Source organism: Jaculus jaculus, chromosome 14 (assembly GCF_020740685.1).
Source record: "Jaculus jaculus isolate mJacJac1 chromosome 14, mJacJac1.mat.Y.cur, whole genome shotgun sequence".
NCBI classification, from domain to species: Eukaryota; Metazoa; Chordata; class Mammalia; order Rodentia; family Dipodidae; genus Jaculus; species Jaculus jaculus.
In genome coordinates, this window is record NC_059115.1 from 18,403,421 (window position 1) to 18,428,007 (window position 24,587).

The following is a 24,587-nucleotide window of genomic DNA, read 5'->3' on the forward strand; positions in this document are numbered from 1 at the left end:
AGTCAGTACTGGAGATAGGGGGCAGACTTGGGCTGCCCTTAAAACTGGTCTTTGGCTTGGACCTGCCAAAGGCAGCGGTATGACATCAGCTTGCCGGGCTACAGGCTACTCTCCATGGAGCAGTGGCCTTTTTACACCAGCTTCTTCATAGACGTCCATTTCTAATACCTAGAAAGGCCAGTGCCAAGTGCTGAATAGTCCTGCCATTCCCCATCCATTCATCCACTTTTGTGTGTGTGTGCATGCCCCAGTACAAGCATCTTTAGCCACTGAGCCATCGCATCATGTCCCCTCCCCACTTTATCATTTATTTGCCGTGTCCAGGTCCTCTAAACCAGACATTCACAGCACAGTGAAAAATTCTTTCTCTTCAAATGCGTATAATGAAGATGGGTACCAACACATTGTGGCAAACAGTATGCACGATGGAAGTTCTTGGGAATTCATGCTGAGTAACAGAACTCAATGTCTGAAAACATCACCTTAAAAAAAAATTCCACGTTGAGTGAATCATAAAGATGAGCACTCACCGTGACCAGGTACTATTCTAATGCTTGGCTTTACCTGATGCAATGTATGAGGGAAGCCATGAGGTACAAATTATCACTCTCATGCCAAGTATGGTGGCTCCTATCTGCAATCTCAGCCCTCACGAAGCTAAGGCAGTCAAATAACCACGGGTCAAAGCCAACCTGGGCTACACAGTGCATTCCACAACAGTGTGAGTGACAAAATTGACAGTATCTAAAATTTTAAAAAAATACTCCTCTTCTAAAGCTGAGCAAATATCACAAGAGGCCAAAGCACTTTTTGCCAAGGCATTTGAAGCTGAGCTGGGATGTGCAGCATCCAAACTCCACAGCCACACACCCAGCTGCTCCTGTGCCTGAAACTTGTGCTCATTCTTCCAACTATCAAAACAAGGACCAGGTCGATCTTAAGGGGACTGGAGGTTGTGAGACAGTATTTTTCTGACCAAATTACTGAGATTGGAACCAGACAGCCTAGTTCAAATCTAGTCTTTTCTCTTAACTAGGCTTTTGGTATTGGGCAGATCTGCAAAAAACTGTCTAGGCCTCTGCTTTACCTCATCTCTAAAATGGGCTTAATGGGGATGGACTTCCTCCTACAATGGCTAAGGGGAAAAAGAGTTAATAAAAGCTCTGTACAGTAGTAGCTTCTTCCTCTAAAAACTCAATTACATTCCAATCCTTTGATCTGACTTTGAGGGCTTGACACTAACAAGTTACACATCTCTCAGATCAGAGCTAACAAACCTTTTCACACAACATGAATACTTCAAGATATTGAAAAGCTTCAGGAGGCAGAGGTAGGCTCATTGTCATGAGTTCGAGGCCTGCCTGAGACTACATAGTGAATTCCAGGTCAGAATGGGTTACAGTTCAAAAAAACTGTAACAAAAAAAAGTATTTCTCCCTCAAACTCAACAATGACTAGCTAGAGCTAGTCACCCACCCACCCTTCAGATCCTTTGGTCTGCGACCAAACAGATATGAAGAATCAAAGGCTGCACCCAAGGGTTCCTACTGAGATGAAACAAATGAGTCACAGAGGAAGGTGATGAGGGGTTGGTGGGGCAGAAAATACTGAAATAAAGGCCCTGAGGAAGGTTATGAGGGCTGAGGTGTGGGATTACCAGGAAGGGGCAAGTTGCTGAGAGGAAGAGGAAGAAACTGCCTTATAGGTATTTAGGAAGGACCACAGGAGACTACCTACCTGCACCTGAAGCCCAACTGTTTGCCTCAGGTGAGGGTTAGCAACAAGGAAAGAAAGCTAAGGCTAAAGAACATACATCCCGCACAGTTTTGGAAACCCAAGGCCTGTGTCTCAACACAGTGGGCTCAAGATTAAATGAGACTTGTCCCAGTAACTGTCTTGCCCACCAGGTTCCCAGAAATGGCACAGGGTATGACCCTGAGCCACAGCTGCATACTAATTTGCTCATGACATACCCACCTCCTACCACCAAAGTATCTTGAGGGCTTCTCTTCCAATTTAAGAACAGAGGTAGGCCTGGGACTTGGGTGCCCAGGGAAGACTTGTTTTACTACTCTAGCCAGGAAACGGAGCATCAATCAGCATTCCTCACTGGACTAGGAAACACCGGTGAGGCAGGCTGTACAAACAAGCATCCCAAGCTCAGCACAGGTCCTGAAGGTGCTCGACCCACCTCCAAAAAGATTCCCCAACTTGGAAAACTTTCAGTGGGCTAACAACTCCCACCTCAGTTCCAAGTTAACCCTACAAGGAACCCAGGCATCTCAAGAACCCAAGGTTCCACCTAAAGTTCATATACTTTGTTTCCTACTAACGTTCCAAGGGCTTAGCACATCAGTGGTTTACTTATCATTCATGGTGTGAGGCACAATCACACTCTGCATTTTAGAGATAAGAACACTTGGGCAAGGAAGTCAAATTAGGTCTGTGCATGCAAAACGAGTGGATCAAGGACACAGCACAGGAACCTGGCTCCTCAGACTGGCTACTTAAAGACTATGTGGTTCTAACTTTCAAAAGTATTTAATAACAGGATTTGGAACAAGCGAAAAATTAAAAAAATGAATAAAAGAATGGACAAGGGCAGGGGACATAGCTCAGTTGGTAGTGTGCTTACCTAGTATAAACACGGCCCTGGGTTTGACACTCAGCACCCATAAACCAGGTGTGGGTGTCGTGATGCACAGCTATAATCCCATAAAGAAGAGAAGCAAGTTCTACACCAGCCTGGGCTAGATGAGGACCTAGTATCAAAAAAGGGGGGAGGGGCTGGAGAGATGGCGTAGTGGTTAAGGCACTCTCCTGCAAAGCCTAAGGACCCATGTTTGAGTCTCCAGATCCAGATGCACAAAGTGACGCATGCGCAAGGTGACACATGCGCACAAGGTGGCATATGCATCGAGTTCGATTGCAGTGGATGGAGGCTCTGGTGCACCAGTTCTCTCTCAAAATACTAAAAAAAAAGGTCTGGTGAAATGGTTTAGCAGTTAAAGCGCTTGCCTGTGAAGCCTAAAGACCCATGGGTTAGCCAGACACACAAAGGTGAGGCAAGCACAAGGTCACACATGCCCACTAGGTGACGCAAGTGTCTGGAGTTCGATTGCAGTGGCTGAGGCCCTGGCATGCCAATTCTCTTTCTCTCTGTCTCTCTCTCTCAAAAAAAAAAGGGGGGGGGAGAGAGAGAGAGAGAGAGAGAGAGAGAAAGAAAAGAAAGGAAAGGAGAAGAAAAGGCAAGCATAGTGGCACACACCTTTAATCCCAGCACTCAGGAGGCAGAGGTAGGTGTATCATCACGAGTTCAAGGCCACCTTGAGACTACACAGTTAATTCTAGGTCAGCCTGGGCTAGAGTGAGACCCTATCTCGAAAAACAAACAAAAATAATAAAACAAATAAAAGGAAGTAAAAGAAAATATAAAAAGAATGAACGAAAGAACTGAAGAATCGGGCTGGAGAGATGGCTTAGCAGTTAAGGTGTTTGCCTGTGAAGCCTAAGGACCCCAGTTTGATTCTCCAGGACCCACGTAAGCCAGATGCACAAGGGGGTACATGCACCTGGAGTTCATTTTCAGTGGCTGGAAGCGCTGGTGCACCCATTCTCTCTCTCTCTCTCTCTCTACCTTTCTCTTTCAAATAAATAAATATACTTTAAAAAAAAAAAGAATTGAAGAATCAAAAACATAATACAAGTCTACACATGGTCATGCATGCCTGTAATTCCAGAACTTGGGAGGCAGAGGCAGGAGGACTGCTGCAAGTTCAAGGTTAACCTGGTTGTGCATATCATGTTCCTGTCTTGCCAAGGCTAAACCCTGTCTCAAAAAACAAAAAAAGAATGGCTAAATAATGGCATATCAACTTTATGGAATATCATATGGCCTTTGAAGCCAGAGTGGAGAGAGCAATATGACATAAGGTATGATCTGATTTTAATAAAACTCTCTACACAGGTATATTACAAGCAAAGTAACATATGTGAATCATCTGAGGGCAGATACCTTCTAAAAACACCCGAGTATTTTCAGCTTGGGACTTTTACTGTGCCTGTATGTCTGGGTGCTGTCAGAGGACAACCAAGGGATGTTGGTCCCCGACTTCTCTTGTGTGCCGTTGTGAAGGCCAGACCGGCTGGCCCATGGACCTTGCCATAGACTGTTGGGGGCATCTGGCTTTACATGAGTTCTGGGATCTGAACTCGGGTTGTCAGGCTTGTGTAGCAAGTGCTTTCAACTGAGCCATCCCCCCAACCACAAACCCTTAACTTTTAAAAATGGAGGCCATATTTAACCACTAGCCACAGTTTGTTGACTCCTAGTATGTATGATGATAAGCCTAAATAAAAAGATGAAAACGTCCAGGAAGAATGGTCGTTATGCTCTACGGGGAAGCTCACCACAGATGACACCGGTGGAAACACAGCACAGAGCTAAGCTAATCATGAAAGAGAAAAGATACAATATGAAGACCAGCAAATCAACAGAAGCTTATTTATGCATTTATCCAAAAAAGTACATTCATATAATGAAGAAATTAATTATTACTGATGGTGAAACCTCAAAGTAAGAGATTTTTGAATAGGGAATAAGCTTGATAAACACAGATTAGGTTCTCTTTTTTTTTAAAGTATCACTTCTCTGTCTTTTGGCGAAGATCAAGTGTTAAAACTATAATATACTTATTCTTTTTATGCAGTGAATTCTGCAGTAAACCCCTGTACAGTGAAGGATACATAGATTTATCCACACATGCATTGGTATGCACATTAATGCTGACCAGAACACATGCACACATATACATAAACATACAAATATACACATATTTATAATATGCACATAGTAGACCAACACATACATATGTCCAGACACTGGCTAGTGTGTTCCACAAAAAACTCAGAAATATCAATGACACAATCTCCCATAAATTTTCTTACAGTTTGTAACAATTTGTTTTATACCACTTTCTGTATAAAGAATTTTCTAAATTCATTTGTCAGGGTCAGCCTGAAATGCCTAACCACCACAAACATGGATATGTGTGCTTATCATTACAAGTTATTTTGTGAGTCATGTTCCACGTGTATGTAATGTTTGGTGTATTTAAGCAAGCTATACACAGCTATTTTCTACAATATGAATTGGGTGATGTGCAATTACATGTTAAAGATGCTCTCTTCAAATAACTAAAGGAGCATATTTCACCTGGGAATATGGTGATGGCTTAGGACTTAATTTTCCAGTAAGCCTTCTTATATAATAACTTAATGTAGGGATTGTCTCTGATATGATTGCAGGGATCTAGTGAATTCTGACCATGGTTGAATACCTTCCCTCATTCAGGACACACTCTCTAAGTCTCTCCACACATGAATGTATGAGGATCCTTCAGTTGGGATACATGGCTGAAGGCATTCTCAATCATGACATTCCAAAGGCTTCTCTGCAACGTGAGGTCCTTGGCGGGATGTCAACCATGACGCACATTTGTGACAGAAAGTCTCACCCTAGTGTAAGCTACCTGATGTGTATGAAGAGTTAACCTACCACTGCAGACCATTCAATGGACACACAGGGCGTTTCTGTGTGAAACTTGCTCATGCTCTTGGAGTTGACCCTTAGCCGCCAAGGCTATTCCAATAACTGCATCTATAACATTTGTGAATTTGAAAAAAAAAAAAAAAAAGATTTGTGAATTTGATGATACACCCTCAACAGATATGTATGACTAAACAACTTCCACGCTATGGCATTCATAAGGCTTCTCTCCAGCATGACTCTGTTGATGGGATATCAACTCTGACCTCTGTAAGAAGGACTTCCCACATCTGTCACAGACATAAGGCATCTCCCTCCTGTGAACCAACTGGTGTTTGTAGAGAACTGACCTGCTACTGAAGGCTTTCCCACATTCAGTGCACATGTAAGGTTTCTCTCCTGTGTGAATTCGCTCATGCTCTTGGAGTTGGGCCTTGGTACAAAAGGCTTTCACACAGCTTTGGCATTTGTAAGGTTTCTCCCCAGTGTGCATTAGACGATGCAACTTCAGTTCAGATGGGTAGTTGTATGATTTCCCACAGTCGCTGCATTTGTAAGGTTTCTCACCCGGGTGAATTTTTTCATGTCTGCCAAGTGTTGACTTCTGATTGAAGGCCTTCCCACACTCAGTACACACATAAGGTTTCTCCCCGGTGTGAATTCGAGAATGTGCCTTCAGTTGAGATGTTTTACTGAACGATTTCCCACAGTCATTGCACTTATGAGGTTTCTCCCCCGTGTGAGTCTGATAATGCACCTTCAGTTGGGATGGATAATTAAACAACTTCCCACAATCACAGCATTTATAAGGCTTCTCACCAAAGTGAAGTTGTTGATGGGGCATCAATGCTGACTTTGGGAAAGCTGTCTCACATTTCTGAGAGACAAAAGGTCTCTCTCTAGTGTGAATTAACTGGTGCTTACGAAAACTTGACCTGCCACTAAAGGCCTTCCCACATTCAGTGCACACATAGGGCTTTTCACCTGTGTGAATTCTCATATGCACTTGGACTTGCTCCTTAGTAGAAAAGGCTTTTCCACATTCACTGCATTTGTATGGTTTCTCCCCAGTGTGAGTTCGAAAATGTGCCTTCAGCTGGGACATTTTACTGAACAATTTCCAACACTCCCGGCATTTGTAAGGCTTCTGTCCTGTGTGATTTTGACAATGCACCTTCAGTTGGGATGGATAATTAAATGATTTCCCACAGTCGTTGCATTTGTAAGGCTTCTCCCCTGTGTGAACTTGACAATGGACCTTCAGTTGGGATGGATAATTAAATGATTTCCCACAGTCGTTGCATTTGTAAGGCTTCTCCCCTGGGTGAATTTTCTCGTGCCTACTGAGGATTGATTTCTGATTGAAGGCCTTCCCACACTCAGAGCACACATACGGTTTCTCCCCAGTATGAATCCGATGATGCACCTTGAGTTGAGATATTTTACTAAATGATTTCCCACAGTCACGGCATTCAAAAGGCTTCTCACCTGTGTGGATTTGACTATGCACCTTTAGCTGGGATGGAAAATTAAATGACTTCCCACAGTCGTTGCATTTGTAAGGCTTCTGTCCTGTGTGACTTTGTTGATGGGATGTCAACTCTGACTGCTGAAAGAAGGCCTTTCCACATTTGTCACAGATAAACTTTTCTCCTTTGTGAACATGCTCATGTTCTTGAAGTTGGGCTTTAGTATAAAAGGCTTTTTCACAGTTACTGCATTTGTAAGGTTTCTCCCCAGTGTGAATTAGATGGTGTACCTTCAGGTAGAATGGGTGACTAAATAACTTCCCACAGTCATGGCATTCATAAGGCTTCGTTCCAATGCTAGCTGCTTCAGGCAATGTCAGCTGTGTCGTATGAAGGAAGGCTTTTCCACATTCTTGAGAGACAAAAGGTCTCTCTGTAGTGTGAGTGATTTCATGTTTCCCAAAGGCTGGTGTGCTACTGAACACCTTCCCACATTCAGTACCTTTATCTGGTTTCTCCTCATGACTTTCCTGCTGTATAAGTGGTTGTTTATGGCTGACAACATCCCCACACAATGTACCTTTGCATGACTTCACTCCTCTATGAGTAATCACACAGTTAACATCGAAACAGCCTGGTGTGAAGAGCTGACCAGAAGCAACATTATTATGAATTGGTTTTGTGACATTGTTTTGATTCTGACCATTTGTATCTAGACTTGGCTTGAAACTTTCTGAAAGTGAGCATAACTCTGGAGGCCCCTTTTGTTCAGAAATGAGGTAGAACCCCAAAGGAATGGTTTCTCCAGGTGTTTTACAGCCCTGGTCTATGCTCAGTATTTTCCTGCTGAGGAAAGCACCAGGTCTCAAGAGTGGGATCTGGTTTTTCTGACTTCTCTTTGCAAGGTCAGCATCCTGCCAGAGTGCTAGGATGGAAGTCCATGAGCCATCTCTTATGACTTCACTTGTCATGTTACTTTGAACTGAGGTTTTCGGAGGAACTTCTTGGTGTGGGGTGTTAAGCCCCAGTTCTCCTAGGAAAAGAAAGAGATGCAGGTATAGACATGTTGAGTAGAACAGAAGAGGAATTACAGCTGACTGAGCCTGAATACAAAGATATACTTGAGTCAGGTACTAACAATCCTAATGATGCTCTCAATGAACAGAAACACTCCCACAGCTGAAGGCTACAGTTTAGGCAGGCTTCCATTAAGCAAAAAGGACAAAGGCACCAAAGCTGATGCTTTTTTAATCAGTTGAATTACTGACTCTGGTCCTTTGAATTCATCTCAGCAGATATGGAATGAATCCTTGTGAAATAGGGTAAACTATTCTGCTCTATCTTCCAATTCATTCATTGTAGGTATTATTTTTACTTTAAATAGTGTCCTCAGTTTTGACAGTAATGTGATATAAATTAGGGAGGGAGATAACATGCTAACCAACAGACCACATGCCAGCAGGGAGCACATACATAGTCAATGTTAATGAAAACAGGACAACAACAAACCAGAGCACCAGGGCTTAAAAACTACTTAGATGATTTTTAAATTTGAAATACATGGCTATGATAACATCAGAGTTTCTGAATCTTAAACAATAGAAAATAACTGCATGTTTGCATCAATTTTATCAAAAAAAAAAAAAAAGCAAAGTAGCAATGTCTGCTTTAGTGAAATCCACAGAAGCATGTGATGGATCTCATTATAAATGGAATACATGGGGCTGGGAATATGGCTCAGAGGTTAAAAGTGCTTGTTTACAAATGGAATTCATAAATCACATAAGGAAAACATTGTCTAAATAAGAAAATAGGGTGCTGATCTATATTGATGCCAGTTAAAATTTTTAAAAAGTCATGCAAATTGGGTATTCAAAAAGAAAAATGAATATGAATTCCAAGATAATGAATATTTTACTTACTGATTTTCAAGGAAAGAGAGAGAATGAGAATGGGTGCTCCAGGGGCTCTAGCCACTGCTAATGAACTCTAGATGCATGTGTCACTTTGTGTACCTGGCTTTACATGTGTACTGGGGAATCAAACCCATGTCATTAGGCATTGGAGGCAAGTGCCTTGACTGTTGAGCCATCTCTCCAGCCCAGAATTCCAAAATAATAAAGCAAATTAGAGGCTCAAGATAGAACAGTATAGAAGCACAGATGCAAAGACTCTGATTTGGATGGGGTTGATCCCAGTTTCCAATCTTCCAAATGAAGAGCAGTACCCTCACAGGAACTGTCCTCTCTCAAATAGAAAAATAAAGCAGGGGTTGTTGCTTAAGTACAGGGACTGGAGAAATTCATATACAAACGATCACAACACAACTGTGAGCAACAAGGGCAGAGTGGAAGGGCCTTTAAGGAAAATCCTACTTGACAGTGGAGGGACACACAGAACACTAAACTCAAGGTGTCAAAGCAGGGGAAAAGAAAACAGAAGTTCCAGCCCAGAGAAGACAGTCAATGAACCCAGAGATAAATAGCCAAGGGAAAAGCAGAAACATAGCACAAAGTGGTAAGAGAATCCCAGAAGTAATGTACACAGCAGAAATGAGATGTTGTAACTCTAGTTATTAGAATATTTAAATTACAACATGGGAACAGCTCTTTTACCATCACATTGGGATAATGTTAGATGTTCACAAACAAGATGTGCAAATGGGTCGGAGAGATGGCTTAGCAGTAAAGGCATTTGCCTGTGAAGCCAAAAGACCAAGGTTCAATTCCCCAGTACCCATGTAAGCCAGATGCACAAGGTGGTGCAAGCACCTGGAGTTCATATGCAGTGGCTAGGGGCCCTAGCATATCCATTCTCTCTCTGTCTGCCCCCCTCAAAATAAATAATAAATATTGTGTTTAAAAACATGTGCAAATACAAATTCTTATATATTTTCTTATGGTGTGTCTACTGATACATGTCATCAGAAAAAGTAAATAGTTGAGTTAGTCAACTCAGATATACTTACCTTCATGATCAGTTCAGCTCACTCCCATGTACTCACCATTACAAAGTCTAACCCTGGTTCCTATTCCAAACTGATGACATAATGTACTGCAACATTAGTTGTAAAAACTGAAAGGAAGCAACCTGGGTGAGTACAACTGGTAACGGTACATAAGAGAAGCTTATAGTGTCCCTCCAACATCATTCACCTGGAAATCTCTGATGAGAGAGGATAGTCTCCTTTATCTGTGTCATTTTTCTTTTCTCCATCCTACAGATCACTTCTGGGATAGGAATGGGATATCCTGTTAATTGTAAGAAGACTACATTTGTGTCTTGTTTCTTGCCTGTAACAGACCATTGAATGAAACTTTATATTGCCTCATAGGAGAAAAATAGAAATTTTCCACTGGGTATAAAGTAATACTTGTAGATACACAGAATGAAGTATCACCACAAACCAAAAGAAGAAGCAGGACATACTTCTGACATCCCACCACGTTCTAAAAAGAGTAAAATGGAAATCTCAGAGACCATCCAAGATTCCCAGACCACGTGTGCTCACCCACTGACAAGAGGTGGCTGTAGATCTCCAGCATCACATCCTGGTACAGGCGTCTCTGAACCAGGTCCAGCTGCTGCCACTCCTCCCAGCTGAAATCCACAGTCACATCCTCAAATGACAACTGCCTCTGTAACAATGTACACCCAGTTCACTGTGAATGACCCATCATTGGAAAATGGAAAAATTACACATAAAGATGTACTATGATGAACAAAAATGCATGGAAAAACAACACAAAGAAATTAGACAGACAAGAAAAAAAAAACGTCTGGACTACAAATGAGACTCAAGGAAGAAAAAGTCCTTAAAATAGCAAAAACATGAAAGAAAAGTGAGAAAACAGATTGCTCAAAAAAAAAAAAAAAAAAGCATATGGGTATAGATGCCTTGTAAGCACTTAATACTTAATCAGCCATAACATAAATTAAATCTATCAGCAGATGCCACATCTTCAATGATCAGACTGACAATAATCAATATGATCACTGAACTTTCACACATCTACTAGTGAACACACTACTGGGTCTACACAACTAGCAATGCAAATGCTGGGTTATAGACAATATATATTTCACAAATGATTGCAGTTTTCTAAACAGACTAATCTATACCTTTATCAGCAACACCAATCAATTCTTCCTGCCTCCTCAGTACATATCCATATCTATACTTGGCATTACTGGTGTGGTTAATGTTCCACACTCCTGTGGAGGTTACCAAGGCAATTTTACAATTATTTCCTATAGAACTAAGGGCACTGAGTATTTTCTCATTTTTAGAACTATGTAAACAAGTCAATGGCTCACTTCTGGCTAGGTAAAATATAAAATGAAATAAACAACAAAGATCAAAAAAGATTGTTTCTGTGGGAACCTTTTAAAATGGAAAACAAGTATATTTTGAGTGGAGGTAAAGTATGAAAGGCTTTAGGAGGACAAAAGGATTTCTAACCTATAACCTTTTTAATATTTCCTGGTAGCTTTTTGTCAACTTTATGTGTTAAAAGGACTTTACACACTAGGTGCCTTGGTTCTCACACAAAGAGGTAATTTTACATAAAAGTAAGGAAAGTAGGTGGCTTTGGGAGGGAAAGAGTGCCTAGCATAGTGGTGCACACCTTTAATCCCAGCACTTGAGAGACAGAGGTAAGAGGACTGCTGTGAGTTCAAGGCCACCCTGAGACTACATACTGAATTCCAGGTCAGCCTGAGCTAGAGTGAGACCCTACCTCAAAAAAAAAAAAAAAATTACAAATTTTAAAAAGAGGCAGAAAGAGTGATAGAGAAATGGTTACTAAAGTGACTAAGAATCATAAATCACTGAAGCGATTCAGGCAAAGGAGGAAAAGGAGGGAATAGCAGACTTTGCACAAAAAAGCTTTTCATGTTGTTTCATCTTAATTTTTGAAATTCACATACAACTACTCAGAAAATTACATCTCAAGATATCTCAAACATCTACAAATTGAGACCACATGCCATTAAAAAGAAGTGTTAAAATTAAAAAGAAGCTCTTAAAATTCCTTCTAAAAAGAATAGCCACAAGTATTAGAAAGGTTGGAAGATAACAGAGAAATTCTCCCAGAAAGGCATAAGAAAAAAACAAAAAAAAAAGAAAAAGAAAAAAGAAAAAAAAATGTATTGTTTCTGTGGGAACCTTATAAAATGGAAAAAAAAATATGTTTGGAGTGGAAGTAAAAGTATAAAAGCCTTTGGGAGGACAAAATAATTTCCAACCTATAATGTGAAGCTAGCTAAAGATAGATGTAGTAAAGAGTTAAAATAAATAGCATTTCTGTGACATCTAATAGACTCTCTCTATATATATGCATACACACACACATACATAAACTTTGATAGATCACTTGATTTAAATACCTATATCTATGGTATTTACTATATTTTTTGCATGGCATTTTCAAATATTCATGTTCTCTAGGACTGCTTGCAATGTAGCCCTCTCCAAGGAACCCCTTCACGATGCACACAAACTCAGAGCAGCCATGAAGGAGAAAAGAAACACACAGGAGGCAGGACTCGGGGATGCGGACACACGAGAGCAAGGAGAGTCCCCAGGCAACACAGAAGGGAGCCACTGGGACAGTGTGTACAGGGAGGGCCGAGAGAGCCCGGCTGCAGCCAATCAAGTCAGAGGGGCACCAAGAGAGGCTTTCTAAGGAGACACACAGCCTGTGAGCACACTGCCTGGCTTTAATCTCAGGCTGGCAGCCTGCGGACCTATGACCCTGAGCCAGTTACATCATTCTGTGCTTCCCCCTCTCTTCTGCAAGACGGGGACAACGGCAGCAGCTCACAGGTCTGAAGATTAGCACTGTGCCTGGGACACAGGAAATTCCTAATGATTGTACGAAGTCATTGACACTGCTGCTGTCAGCTAATGAAAATCTCATCTTATGAAAAGTATATTCAGGGCTGGAGAGATGGCTTAGCGGTTAAGCACTTGGCTGTGAAGCCTAAGGACCCCGGTTCGAGGCTCGTTTCCCCAGGACCCATGTTAGCCAGATGCACAAGAGGGCGCACGCATCTGAAGTTCATTTGCAGTGGCTGGAAGCCCTGGTGCACCCATTCCCTCTATATCTGTCTCTTTCTCTCCCTCCGTCTCTGTCACTTTCAGATAAATACATAAAAATGAACAACAAAAAAAGAAAAGTATATTCACACACTTGGAGGAAATTTGATAATACAGAAACAGCTAACCTACAAAATGATTCATTACAAGGCAACACAAACGTCGTAAAAACAGTTGTGTATGAGAAGAAAGGAATGTATGAACAGGCAGCTGTAGCTAAGTTCACACACTCCAGAGATTTATGGAAAAGACCACTCTGACCAGAACTGAGCCCATTTCTTAGAGAAGCAGGTATGTAAAGCCAGCATTTGGGAATTAGCTGTGGTACAGCAGGTGGTGCAGGTCTGTAATCCCAGCACTGGAGACTGAAGTAAAAAGAGGTGGTTTGAGTACAGCCTGGACTACACAGTGAGCCCCAGGCTAGCCCCACCTACAAAGTAAGACCGTGTCTCAAAAATAAATATGTGTGTGTGTGTGTGTGTGTATGAATTTGGGGGCAAAATAGCCTGTTCCATTGTCTTTTCTTTCTCTCTCTCTTTTTTTTTTCTCTGAGGTAGGGTCTCACTCTAGCTCAGGCTGACCTGGAATTCACTATGTAGTCTCAGGGTGGCCTCAAACTCACAGCAATCCTCCTACCTCTGCCTCCCAAGAGCTAGGATCAAAGGCATGTGCCACCACACCCAGATTTCTGTTTTGTTTTTTTTTTTTAAAAAAATCTTTTGACAAGGTCTCACAGATCCCAGGCTGGATTTAAACTCAGTACATAGCCAAGAATGACCGTGAACTTCCGCTTCCACCTGAGTATTGTGATTAGAGCTGTGCACCATCACATCCAGTTTATGCAATACTGAGGTTTGAACCCAGACTTTCTATGCTGGACCAGCACCCTAGCAACTGAGCTACAAACCCAGCCTCTGGTCTAACAGAAACTCAAGACCATCTCAGGTCTAGGGAATCCAGATCTGCTGCTTCCTCTGTCTGCAATTAAGATCTGAAAAGCAAACATGGGGAAACTTGTGCTTACCTTACATGAACCATCCAGCGCATCTAACAGCTGGGTCTTCTGGTGTAAATTCCTGTCTGCAGCCATGTCCCCTTCGGACTTGAAGACTTGGTCTTCTTGCTGACAGATCCAAATTCCTCAAGAGTCAGAGCTGCTGAGGCCTGAATGGTAGGGGCAGTTCCAAGGGCTGTGTAGATACTAGAAAGCCCTGAGAGGGTAAAAACCTGTGGTCACTCATCTGACATTTGTCCATGCATTTATGAAGGCCCAAGTTGAGCAGACAAGATTTAAAAAGTCTTACTCTTGTTACTGTTATCAGGTTAAACAAACAAACAAAAGGGACAACCCCTACCCTCATGAATTTGGACTAACATCAATGATTCATTACAGCTTCAGTACCTATGACTGAGATTAGCAAGATACCAGTTTAGTGGATTCTAAAATGAGAACACAAGTTCTCAGGGACACACAGCTTAATTCCAGATGAGGCTCATCAGGCCCTCAGTACCTGCCTGCCAGGCAGCAAGTTAGAAAGAAAGTTCAGCAAGCTGCCAATGTAAGTTTTATCCAGTTTCAAGCAACTTTTTTCAGTTATGTCATAAACATTACTATACTACTATTTTTTTATTAGCTACATACATACTCAGTGTGTAGACAGCCATGTTGGTACCATCATTAGCCTCCTCCCTGCCCTCCCCCCTCCGAAGGGACCATCCTCCTTGGGGATTGTGGGTCGTGCCTTGTCAGGGTACTATACTGATATTTTTGACCAGGAAAATAAGGGTGTATGCTATTAGATAATTTGTTCAAAGGAAGCTAAGAACAAGAGATCAGATTCAAGTCAGCTTCATTCTAAACGACATTCTAAATGCTGGCCATCCTATCCCACGCAGTCCTCTCTGGTCAGCGTCTAGAAACAACTTTTGTGTTCCTGATGTCTTCAGAGAGCTGGGGAAAGGGGGTGAAAGCTAATATGGTTCCTAATTTGAGTATCTAGACATGTCCATGCAAAATAAGCTACACACTTCTAATGCAACACTGAAATTCACTGACCCAGTCCTCTCTTTGACCCAGACACACACACAAGGGAACAGGCTCACCAACTGCTGGGCACATCATCCCTGTTCAGAGTCATCCTGGCACACCAAAGTGCAGTCATTGAACACTAACGACTTTGAGTAACCTCCAGTGACTGAACCACAGGACACCATAGTTACAAACTGCACACCCCAGGCTCCTTAAACCATTACCTTCATAGCCAGAAAATGTTTCCCAGAGACTGAAAATTACAGGTCTCCAAAGAATCCCAAATGACCCCCAACATACAGGGGTCCAAATATCAGGCCCTAATACGGAAGAAGTCTCATTCTGTTCAACTACCAATCTGACCTTTACCATTCGCGTAGCATCCTAAATAAAGGCTCATTAATAGTACATCTACAAAGGATCCTAAAACTCATGCACAGCAGACCAAAGAATTAGAATTGGGTTTTGTTCACTTTTTATTTATTTATTTATTTTTATTTGAGAGCCGACAGACACAGGGAGACAGATAGAGGGAGAGAGAATGGGCGTGCCAGAGCTTCCAGCCACTGCAAATGAACTCCAGATGCGTGTGCCCCCTTGTGCATCTGGCTAACGTGGGACCTGGGGAACCGAGCCTCGAACCGGGGTCCTTAGGCTTCACAGGCAAGCGCTTAACCACTAAGCCATCTCTCCAGCCCATAGAATTGGTTTTTGAATCTTGCCTTTCTCTGAGCTGGAGATGATGGTACACACCGGTAATCAGCACTCAGATGAAGGTCATCACCCCAACTTCAAGGCCAGCTTGGTCGAGATAGTAAGCTCCAGGCTGGCCAGGACTACCCACCAAAACCCTGTCTCCAAAAACAAAAACAAAACAGAGCATTGTCTTTTTCAGCTCTAGCTTCAAACAGGAAATATAGGGGGAATGGAAGTGGCCTACCACCGGAATCCCTGGACTTCAGCACAAAGGCTTCTCTCCCACTCTGGTAGCTAAGGCCCAGATATATAAAAATGTATCTCTTGGCTTTTGTTCCATCCCTCTATCAATTTTAACTCTGAAAAGGGCAAAGCATACACAGGCAAAGAAACTTGCATCTCCTCAGGTTTGCCCAAAACTTAGGTAAATTAATTTTTCCATTTTTTTATACACTATGGCATTTATGCAGATGAGCGTTTGCCCCACATGCAGACCTTATAACCAAGTGCTTCGCTAACACTGGCCTCTTAGGGAGCAGCGCAGTCTCCCTCGCAGGACCACCGCCGACCCCGGGCCTCGCGTCACGGGTCTCCCGTCCACCCTCACCGCCCACTCTCCCGGTCCCTGCGGTCACCCGCCGCCGCCCCGAGCCTGCCACAAAGTCCCGCACCCCGAGGCGCCAGCTCCCCACCAGGACCAGGGCCGACCCTCAGCGCCCCGGGCGGACGGTCCCGCCCGAGGGTCCCCAGGACCGTCCACTGTGGTCCGTGGACAGCTCGGAGGGGCGACGGCGTAGAACCCGACATGGAAGAAAGTTGAAGTGAGGCGACAAGGTGACAGACCCCGGGAACCACGGAGACGCGAGAGAAGGACGCCTCCGGCCACCCCGCGGAGCCGGTCCCGGGAAGCCATCCCTCCCCGAGACTCACCCCGGCGCCGGAGGACCCCGCGCCGATCCTCCCAATCACCTCCGCGTCTCGCCAGCTCAGGGACACCAGGGCGGCTTCGGGATCCGAGACTACAGAGCCTCACCCGGCCACTTCCTGTTTGTTCGACGTACGTCAGGGTTTCCGTGGGCGGCGTTAGAAACGTGCGCATGCGCGTTAGCACTTCCGAAGCTCCCGGCCTGCCTGCCAGGAGTTATCATGGCCCATCGAAGAGGTCCGTCCCTTCCGACTCTGTCATGGCCGCAGGTTAAGTCCGTAGGTTAAGACTGGAGGCCCCCATCAAAGAACTGCCAGTCGGTACAGCCAGGGGAGCTGATCAGAACGACAGAGTAAAAATGTGGAAGGCTGTCCCAAATCAGCTGAGGACTTAATAGTTGCCTGTAGATATATCTAAGAGATACTGACATTGAATAGTCTGAAAAATTACTTTTCTCTGTATTTTCAGGCCAAGACTTTATTTATTTTTTAATGAATTTCTAATAAATGAAAACTGGGCAGGGTCACTGGGGAATGGGCAGTTAAGCCAGGGATTTGAAATGTCTCTTCCTCCTTTTCTTTATTTTGAGAGGCAGGTCTCTCTGTGCGTCTCAAGCTGGCCTTGAACTCTCAATTCTGCCTCAATCTCACAATGGCAGGGATTGCAGGCATGCATCACCACTTCAGGCTGAAATGAACATTCCTGTACCTGATAATTTTGTTGTTTTTATGTTGAATACATACAACTAGGACAAAGGTGGAGTGAGGGAAAGCCAGGTCAAAAGTTAAAACTTGCAGCCACTGAATGTATCACCAACATACAGTACGAAGACCACTGTGAAGAAGATTGCTGCTCTCCAGGACATGATGGCAGTCACAAGAGGTGGTAGTTCTCTGGACTAAAGTTCCCAGAAAAGTGCTGTATCTGCTCAACTACTTATGTGGTGGTTTGATTCAAGTGCCCCCCCTAAACTTAGGTGTTCTGAATGCTAGGGTTCCCAGCTGATGGAGATTTGGGAATTAATGCCTCCTGGATGCAGTGTATTGTTGGGGGCAGGCTTATGGGTGTGATAGCCAGTTTCCCCTTGCCAGTGTTTGGCACACTCTCCTGTTGCACTTGTCCACCTGATGTGGCCAGGAGGTGAAGTCCACCATTTTACTCTACCATTATGGAGCTTCCCCTTGAGCCTGTTAGCCAAAATGAACCTTTTTCCCACAAGCTGCTCTTGGTCAGGTGATTTCTGCCAGCAGTGCAAACCTGACTGCAATAACTTCCAACAACACTGGACTGATACAACTCCTGTGACCACAGAGGGCTGGAATGTTGCAAGTCACAGCCAAATTACCTTGGGCTACTTTTAGACCCTTAGTACATATTTATTGTCCACCTCTGTATCTGACCGAACATCCTGGTGACTGTCAGTTGATCTGGTGTGACCTTTTTGAAATGTACTAACAGACTACTAGCTTCTGAAGCCTATGATGGCGATTTCCCTACATTGTTATAACTTGCCTACCTGATAGCCAATGTATTTGCAAAGTGCCTTGATTTATGACTTTCTTCTGTTCTGTATCTCTAAAACCTTCATGAAATTATTAACATGTTGGAACATGAAATTGGGGTAACAAATCTGTATCCCTGGGCCATGGTCACTCGTATCTGGCTCAGAATAAACTATCTCTTATTCCCTCTGGGATGATAGCTATATCCTTTGTGTTGACAACTCCCACACCTAATCTTTTGATGACATATTAATCTCTTGCCTCTCAAGTCCTTGGGGTAAGATTGTTCCATTTTCACATACTACCCCAGCATTAAATCCACAGTATTAAAATGCATGCCTTCCACACCTGCTGGTTACATTCACCATCTTCATTTTCATGACTTGACTAAACTGCATCTACAGTTGCTTATGTAAATTGTAATGACCTTATTTTATCCTCCAATAAATAATTTCATGGGTTAGCTATTAATTTATCTCTCCATATACAGGTTTATACCCCCCTACCAGAAATATTTGGAAAAGAATAGCTATGAATTGTTCCTAGGTTTGGAATATTTGCACACACATATAATATGTCATATGCATTAATATTATATGTGCCTTTGGCTCTGGACACTCACCATTGCCTTGGTAGCTGTCTTCTCTATCACTCTGGGAGTTTTCTTTTTCACAGGTGTCCATGTGCTTAATTCCTATATCTTGTGGGATTCTCTTCCAGATCAGAGCTACTGTGATTTTGTGCATATGTATTTTGGAAGGAGTTCTTTGGAGATGGAGCATGGCAGGGAAATCATAGAGATGATATATATGTGTGGATGCTATGAAAATAAATAAATACACAAATTAATAAATAAATATCATATAGAGGTTTATATGAAATTATATTTATGTGAATATATAATTTTTTGAAGATGTCATGGAACTACTTCCTTTATTTTTACACCACATTTATCTCTGGCTAGGTTCACAGTATATATCAGAAAATCTTTATTTTGCTAAAGTCTTCCTTAACTTACCCCCACAGTTAATACAATGAAGAGAAAACCTATAGAATTCAAGATAAGCTTTGCCTACTATTTACCTGACAGAAAAGTACTATCCATTATTAATGAATGAAATTCGAAGAACTTAACAAGAACCAAATAATACAGCAATAATTGGGTGAATGGTCTGAGAACATAACAGCTGAGCTTGCTTTCCCAGTGAAGCGCCACTGGTTTAGCACTCTCAGTGCTTGAGTTCTCACCCATGGGGTGAGGTTCAGGCACACCTTCCTTTTGCAGATGAGAAAACCAGGGCAAAGAAGTCAAATGTGCTCAACAGAAACAGAAACCTTGGAGGCCAGGAAGGAGACCTAGGAACCTGGTTCTGGGGGTTACCCACAGACAGACTATTTTTCTATTCAAAAACATTTATAACAAGATTTAGAACAAGGCAAAAAAGTAAGAAAAAGTGCACACCTTTAATCCCAGCACTCACAGGGGTAGGAGGATCACCATGAGTTCAAGGCCACCCTGAGACTACATAGTGAATTCCAGGTCAGCCTGAGCCAGGGTGAGGCCCTACCTCAAAAAAAAAATCTAGCTCCCTCAACACATCATCTCTTTTGATCATAAAGGAAGGCAAAATGTGTAATGTTTTATCTAAATGAGATCACATACATGTTCTATTTACCTTTTTCACTGTGAAATGTCTAAAATGTGGCTTCAATAGCTATATGGTATTCTGTGGTATCAACATGCCATAATTTATTCCACAATTCTTTCTTTTTTACACAGACATATGCTTATGAGCAGAATAACAAGTGTGTTCCATTGAGTTGGCAAACATCTTTTGTAAAGACCCGGGTAGTAAATATTTTCAGTTTGTGAGACATTTGGTCTCTGTCTCATCTACTCAGTTCTGTCAGTGGAGCAGGAAAACATACCTGGACAATACACAAATGAAGATGGCTGGGTTCCAATAAAATCTTACAAATAAATTAGAAAAAAAACTGAAATAAGTCTGGTTGGCCAATGGCCACAATTTTCTGCTTACTTGTGTGTATGATTAAAAGTTTGTATGAAAGGGGCTGGAGACATGGCTTAGTGGTTAAGCACTTGCCTGTGAAGGCTAAGGACCCCGGTTCGAGGCTTGATTCCCCAGAACCCACGTTAGCCAGATGCACAAGGGGGCACACGCATCTGGAGTTTGTCTGCAGTGGCTGGAAGCCCTGGCATGCCCATTCTTTCTCTCTGCCTCTTTCTCTCTCTGTATGTTGCTCTCAAATAAATAAATAAATAAATGATAATTAAAAAAAAAAGTTTGTATGAAAGTATAAGCAAATCCAGAGTTGGATGATTGGCTGACTATAGAGCAGCTCTCCTCACATGGAAAGGGAACATAGAGATTGGCTAATCATGACAGAAAATATGTAAGAGGAAGACCATGAAATGTTATAAAATCTCATGTACACATTTACCTAAAAGGGTACATTCATATAATGAATAAGTTAATAATTATTGATTGTATAACCTCAAGATATAAAATTTTCAGTATGGAATAAATTTGATAAAAACAATTCTTTTAAAAATATTTTTATTTGTGAGGAGGGACAGAGAGAGACAGAGAAAGAACACACCTCTTGTCACTGTATATGAACTCCAGACACATATGCCACCTTGCATGTCTGGATTTATGTGGGTACTGGAGAACTGAACTGGGGCTGGCAGGCTTTAGTAGCAAGCAACTTAATTTCTGAGCCATCTCCCTAGCCCACAAAACTTAACTTTTAAAAAAAAATAAACAACCATAATCTTCTTATTTTTATTATGCAGTGAATTCTGTACTAAATCCCACTAAACTGAGGGGTTTACATCCTTGTTGCTGACTATCGATACATCTAGACATACACATACATTATGAGTGTGTGCACATTGCAATCCCATTTCTATGCATAATACTATTGTAGAATTCACTTTGCTGGAACTTTAGAAACACTGGTATCCCACAACCAGCAGGGATACCACTGAGATAATTTTCCACAACTTTCTTATAGTCTAATCACAATCTTATATCACTTTCTCACATTCAAGTACTAATGGGCCCAGCCCTGCTTAGCTTTCAAGATCAGTTGAGATCAGGCATGTTGAGGGTGGTAGAGCCATAGGCTCTTATATCAATTTCCTTTTTGGCACAAGGGTCTCACTATGTAGGCAGGCTTTCCTGGAACTCTCTATGTAGACCAGGCTAGCCTTGAACTTTCCATAATCCTGCTTCTACTTCCCCAGAGCTGGGGTTACAGGCATATGTCACCATGTCAAGCTCTCCTCACTTCCTATAGAATTTTTCTATATTATTAACATTAGGGTTTCATCCTGAAATGAAATACAAAGGTCTTTAATAAGGTGCTACAAACACAAGTTTTTATGTGGGCAATTTTTTGCATATTCTTTTGTGTGTGTCCATGTATGATGCATGTGTGCATGTGTGTGTGAGAATGTTCCTGTTGGTGTGAGTGGAGATGTGCTACAGCACATGTATGGTGGTCAGAGGATAACTTTTGTGCTGATCTTTGCCTGTCCACTTCATGTGAACAGGGTTTTCCTTCTGCTGTTGTTCTTTGCGGTGCTTGCCATGAGCTTCTGGGGTGCTCTCTTATCTCCACCTCCCATCTCACCATTAGCATGCTGGATTGCAGAAGCCTGCAAAGGCATTGGCCTTTGACATGAAAGTCTGGGGATCAGCCTCAGGTACTCACATTTGAGTGGCAAGTGCTGTTATCTACTGAGCCTTCTTCTTGGCCCATGGGTAATTTTTATAATGTATGCTGTGCTAAAACAAGGAATACATAGCTAGATACTTTCTGGAGTGTGAATTATGTTATATGCACTTAGATATTTTATAAAATGTTTTCTTCAAGGAATTCAAAGAGTAGATTTTATTTGGGAATATGCTCATGAACTAGCAAGTGACTTCTTTCATGCTATATGTATGAAAACTGTCTCAGGTATTAGTTGCTTTGTATCTGTTGAAATCTGACATAGTGGTGTCTGCTCTCTGACCTTCAGAAAACATGTAAGTCTAACCTCAGTTGAATTTGGCAATGCACTTTCAGTTGGGATATGATTGAATATTTGAAAATCATGGCATACCTAAGGCTTCTCTCTAATGTAAGCTGGTGGGACACCAACTGTGGCTTCTAGAGGAAGGGCTTCTCACATTTATGACTCCCACAAGATTTTACTCCAGTATGAGTTATCATATGTGTGAAGACTTGCCACTGAAAGCTTTCCCACATTTGTTGCATACAGAGTTACCTTTTGGAGTTGGGTCTTAGAGGACAAGGCTTTCCCACAGTCTTGCATTTGGAAGGGCTCTTCCCTGTGTTTCCTCAGTGATACACCCTGTTTGAAGCACGTCTAAACCACTCTCATAGTCATCTCAGCTGTGGGGCTTTTCCTTTGCATGAACTCTCTGGTGCTTTTCTGAGCTCTGATTCATCCTTGAAGGCTTTCCCACCCCACTGCACATGCATTATTTTTCTCCAGAATGAATTTCCAGATGTATATTCAGGTGTGGCGTTTGGGCAAATTCCTTTCTATAATTGCTATATTCAGAAGGTTTCTTACCTGTGTGAATTTGATGATGCATCTTTAGTTGAAGTGTTTAACCCAGCCATAGCATTCATAAGACTTCTCTCCAATGTGAATTAAAAATATTTATTTATATTTGAGACATAGAGAAAGGGAGAGAGAGAGAGAGAGAAAGAGAGAGAGAGAGAGAGAATGGGCATGTCTGGGCCTCTAGCCACTGCAAACAAACTTGAGACACATGCGCCAACTTGTGCATCTGACTTATGTGGCATCTGAGTATCAAACGTGAGTCCTTAGACTTCTCAGGCAAGCGCCTTAACCACTAAGCAATCTCTCCATCCCTCCAATATCAATTTGATGTTGGGATACAAACTCTGATTTCTGATGAAAGGCCTTCCTTCCAACACATGCAACAGACAAAATGTTTCAACCCTGATATCAGGTTAGCCTGTGTTAAGCTAACCAGCCTCTGAAGGCTTTCTCTGATTCAGTGTAGTCATGGGGTTTTTCTCCTATGTTAACTTGTTTCTGCTCTTGGAAGTGGACCTTAGAAGTCCAAGCTCTCCCACAGTCTCTGCATTTGTAAGGCTTCTCCCCAGTGTGAAGTCACTGGTGACTATTGAGTTCTGGTTGAAGGCCTTTCCTCACTTGTGTAAGTTCAATGATGCACCTTTAGTTGATTTCCCACAGTTACGGTGTTTAGGCTTTTTCCACAGTGTGACTCCAACGATGTCCTTTCAGGTCCAATGTATGTCTGAACTAATAACTTCAACAGTCAGGACAATCATAAGATTCTCCCTTACATGAGTTCCTTTGTGGGATGTGAACTCTAACTTCTGCAGGCAATCCTCCTAGCATTTGTTACAGAAAAAGTCTCTCCACAGTGTGTGTTCTGGATGTCTATGGAAATTTGACCTGGGATTGGAGACATTCTCACATTCATTACATTGTACTGGTTTCTCATGATAATGAATTCCATGCTATGTAAGTGGTGGTTTATGGCTTGTAACCTTTCTTCAATATTACTTTTGAATGATTTCTCTCTCCTGTAAGAAATTATACAGTGAGTAATGGAAGAGCAATGTGTGAAGAGCTGACCAGATATAATGACATTAACATGTTTTCTGACATTGCTTTAGTTTTTATCATTTGCTTCTAGGTTAGCCTTCACATTTTTTGGAAATGAGCACCCTTTTGGAAGTCTTTTTCATGTAGAAACAAGGTTGTATCCCAAAGGAATGGTTTCCCCACCATCTTCTGACCTTCTGAAACAAATATATCATTTAATTGATTCTGTTGGATCTTCCTCTCCTTATGTGGAGAAGAGTCTGTTTTGACCACAGATTTAGACTGAGTTTAGGAGAGAAATTAGTACGACAGTCCCAAATGTCAAAATTTACAGTTTAATAATTATATGTATCTATTGAAAAATATTGTGCAGGTCAAGGGATCCACTAGCTTCAGCTCATTAAGGGGTGCCCTGACTTTGGCAGTGGATGACAGCTAGCTGATCATTTGAATTCAAGCCTGTTGCATCAGTCTGTGCCTCAGCTTCTCCTCAGTAAAACAAGGACTATATTAGAGCAGTTCATAGCTTTCTGATAGCACTGTTCCTGGGCCATAGGAATTATAGAAATGTGTTGGCAACCATTGTTACTGCGCTTGTGAGCTATCAAAAATTTCATGTTTTAAAAATATATTTATTTCAAAGAAGAGAGAGGGAGGGAGGGGGGAGAGAGAGA

General features: G+C 42.2%; 1 protein-coding gene across 3 annotated transcripts; it reads right to left on the reverse strand.

Annotated features, from left to right (window-relative positions):
- Positions 1-4,490: 4,490 nt before the first annotated feature.
- LOC101607125 (zinc finger protein 260-like) lies at positions 4,491-16,896 on the reverse strand. Of its 3 annotated transcripts, XM_045133975.1 has the most exons (6): positions 16,773-16,896; positions 14,142-14,328; positions 10,529-10,655; positions 10,173-10,268; positions 7,121-8,050; positions 4,491-6,700 (listed from the first exon to the last, which is right to left on the reverse strand). In XM_045133975.1, exons 2-6 carry the CDS (start codon positions 14,205-14,207, stop codon positions 5,739-5,741), a joined length of 2,181 nt encoding a protein of 726 aa, XP_044989910.1. In that variant the 5' UTR covers positions 14,208-14,328; positions 16,773-16,896; the 3' UTR covers positions 4,491-5,738. The 3 variants fall into 3 exon arrangements, with proteins under 3 accessions (XP_044989910.1, XP_004671608.2, XP_044989909.1); XM_004671551.3 differs by having other exon boundaries at positions 4,491-8,050; XM_045133974.1 differs by lacking the exons at positions 14,142-14,328; positions 16,773-16,896 and adding an exon at positions 10,022-10,092 and having other exon boundaries at positions 4,491-8,050; positions 10,529-10,571.
- Positions 16,897-24,587: the final 7,691 nt, after the last annotated feature.

Coding starts and splice junctions, on each gene's coding strand:
- LOC101607125 (XM_004671551.3), bottom strand. CDS start 14,207: ATGGCTGCAGACAGGAATTTACACCAGAAGACCCAGCTGTTAGATGCG. Junction 10,656..14,141: donor CGCTGGATGGTTCATGTAAG/GTAAGCACAAGT, acceptor ACATTGTTACAG/AGGCAGTTGTCATTTGAGGA. Junction 10,269..10,528: donor CAGCCACCTCTTGTCAGTGG/GTGAGCACACGT, acceptor TACAATTAACAG/GATATCCCATTCCTATCCCA.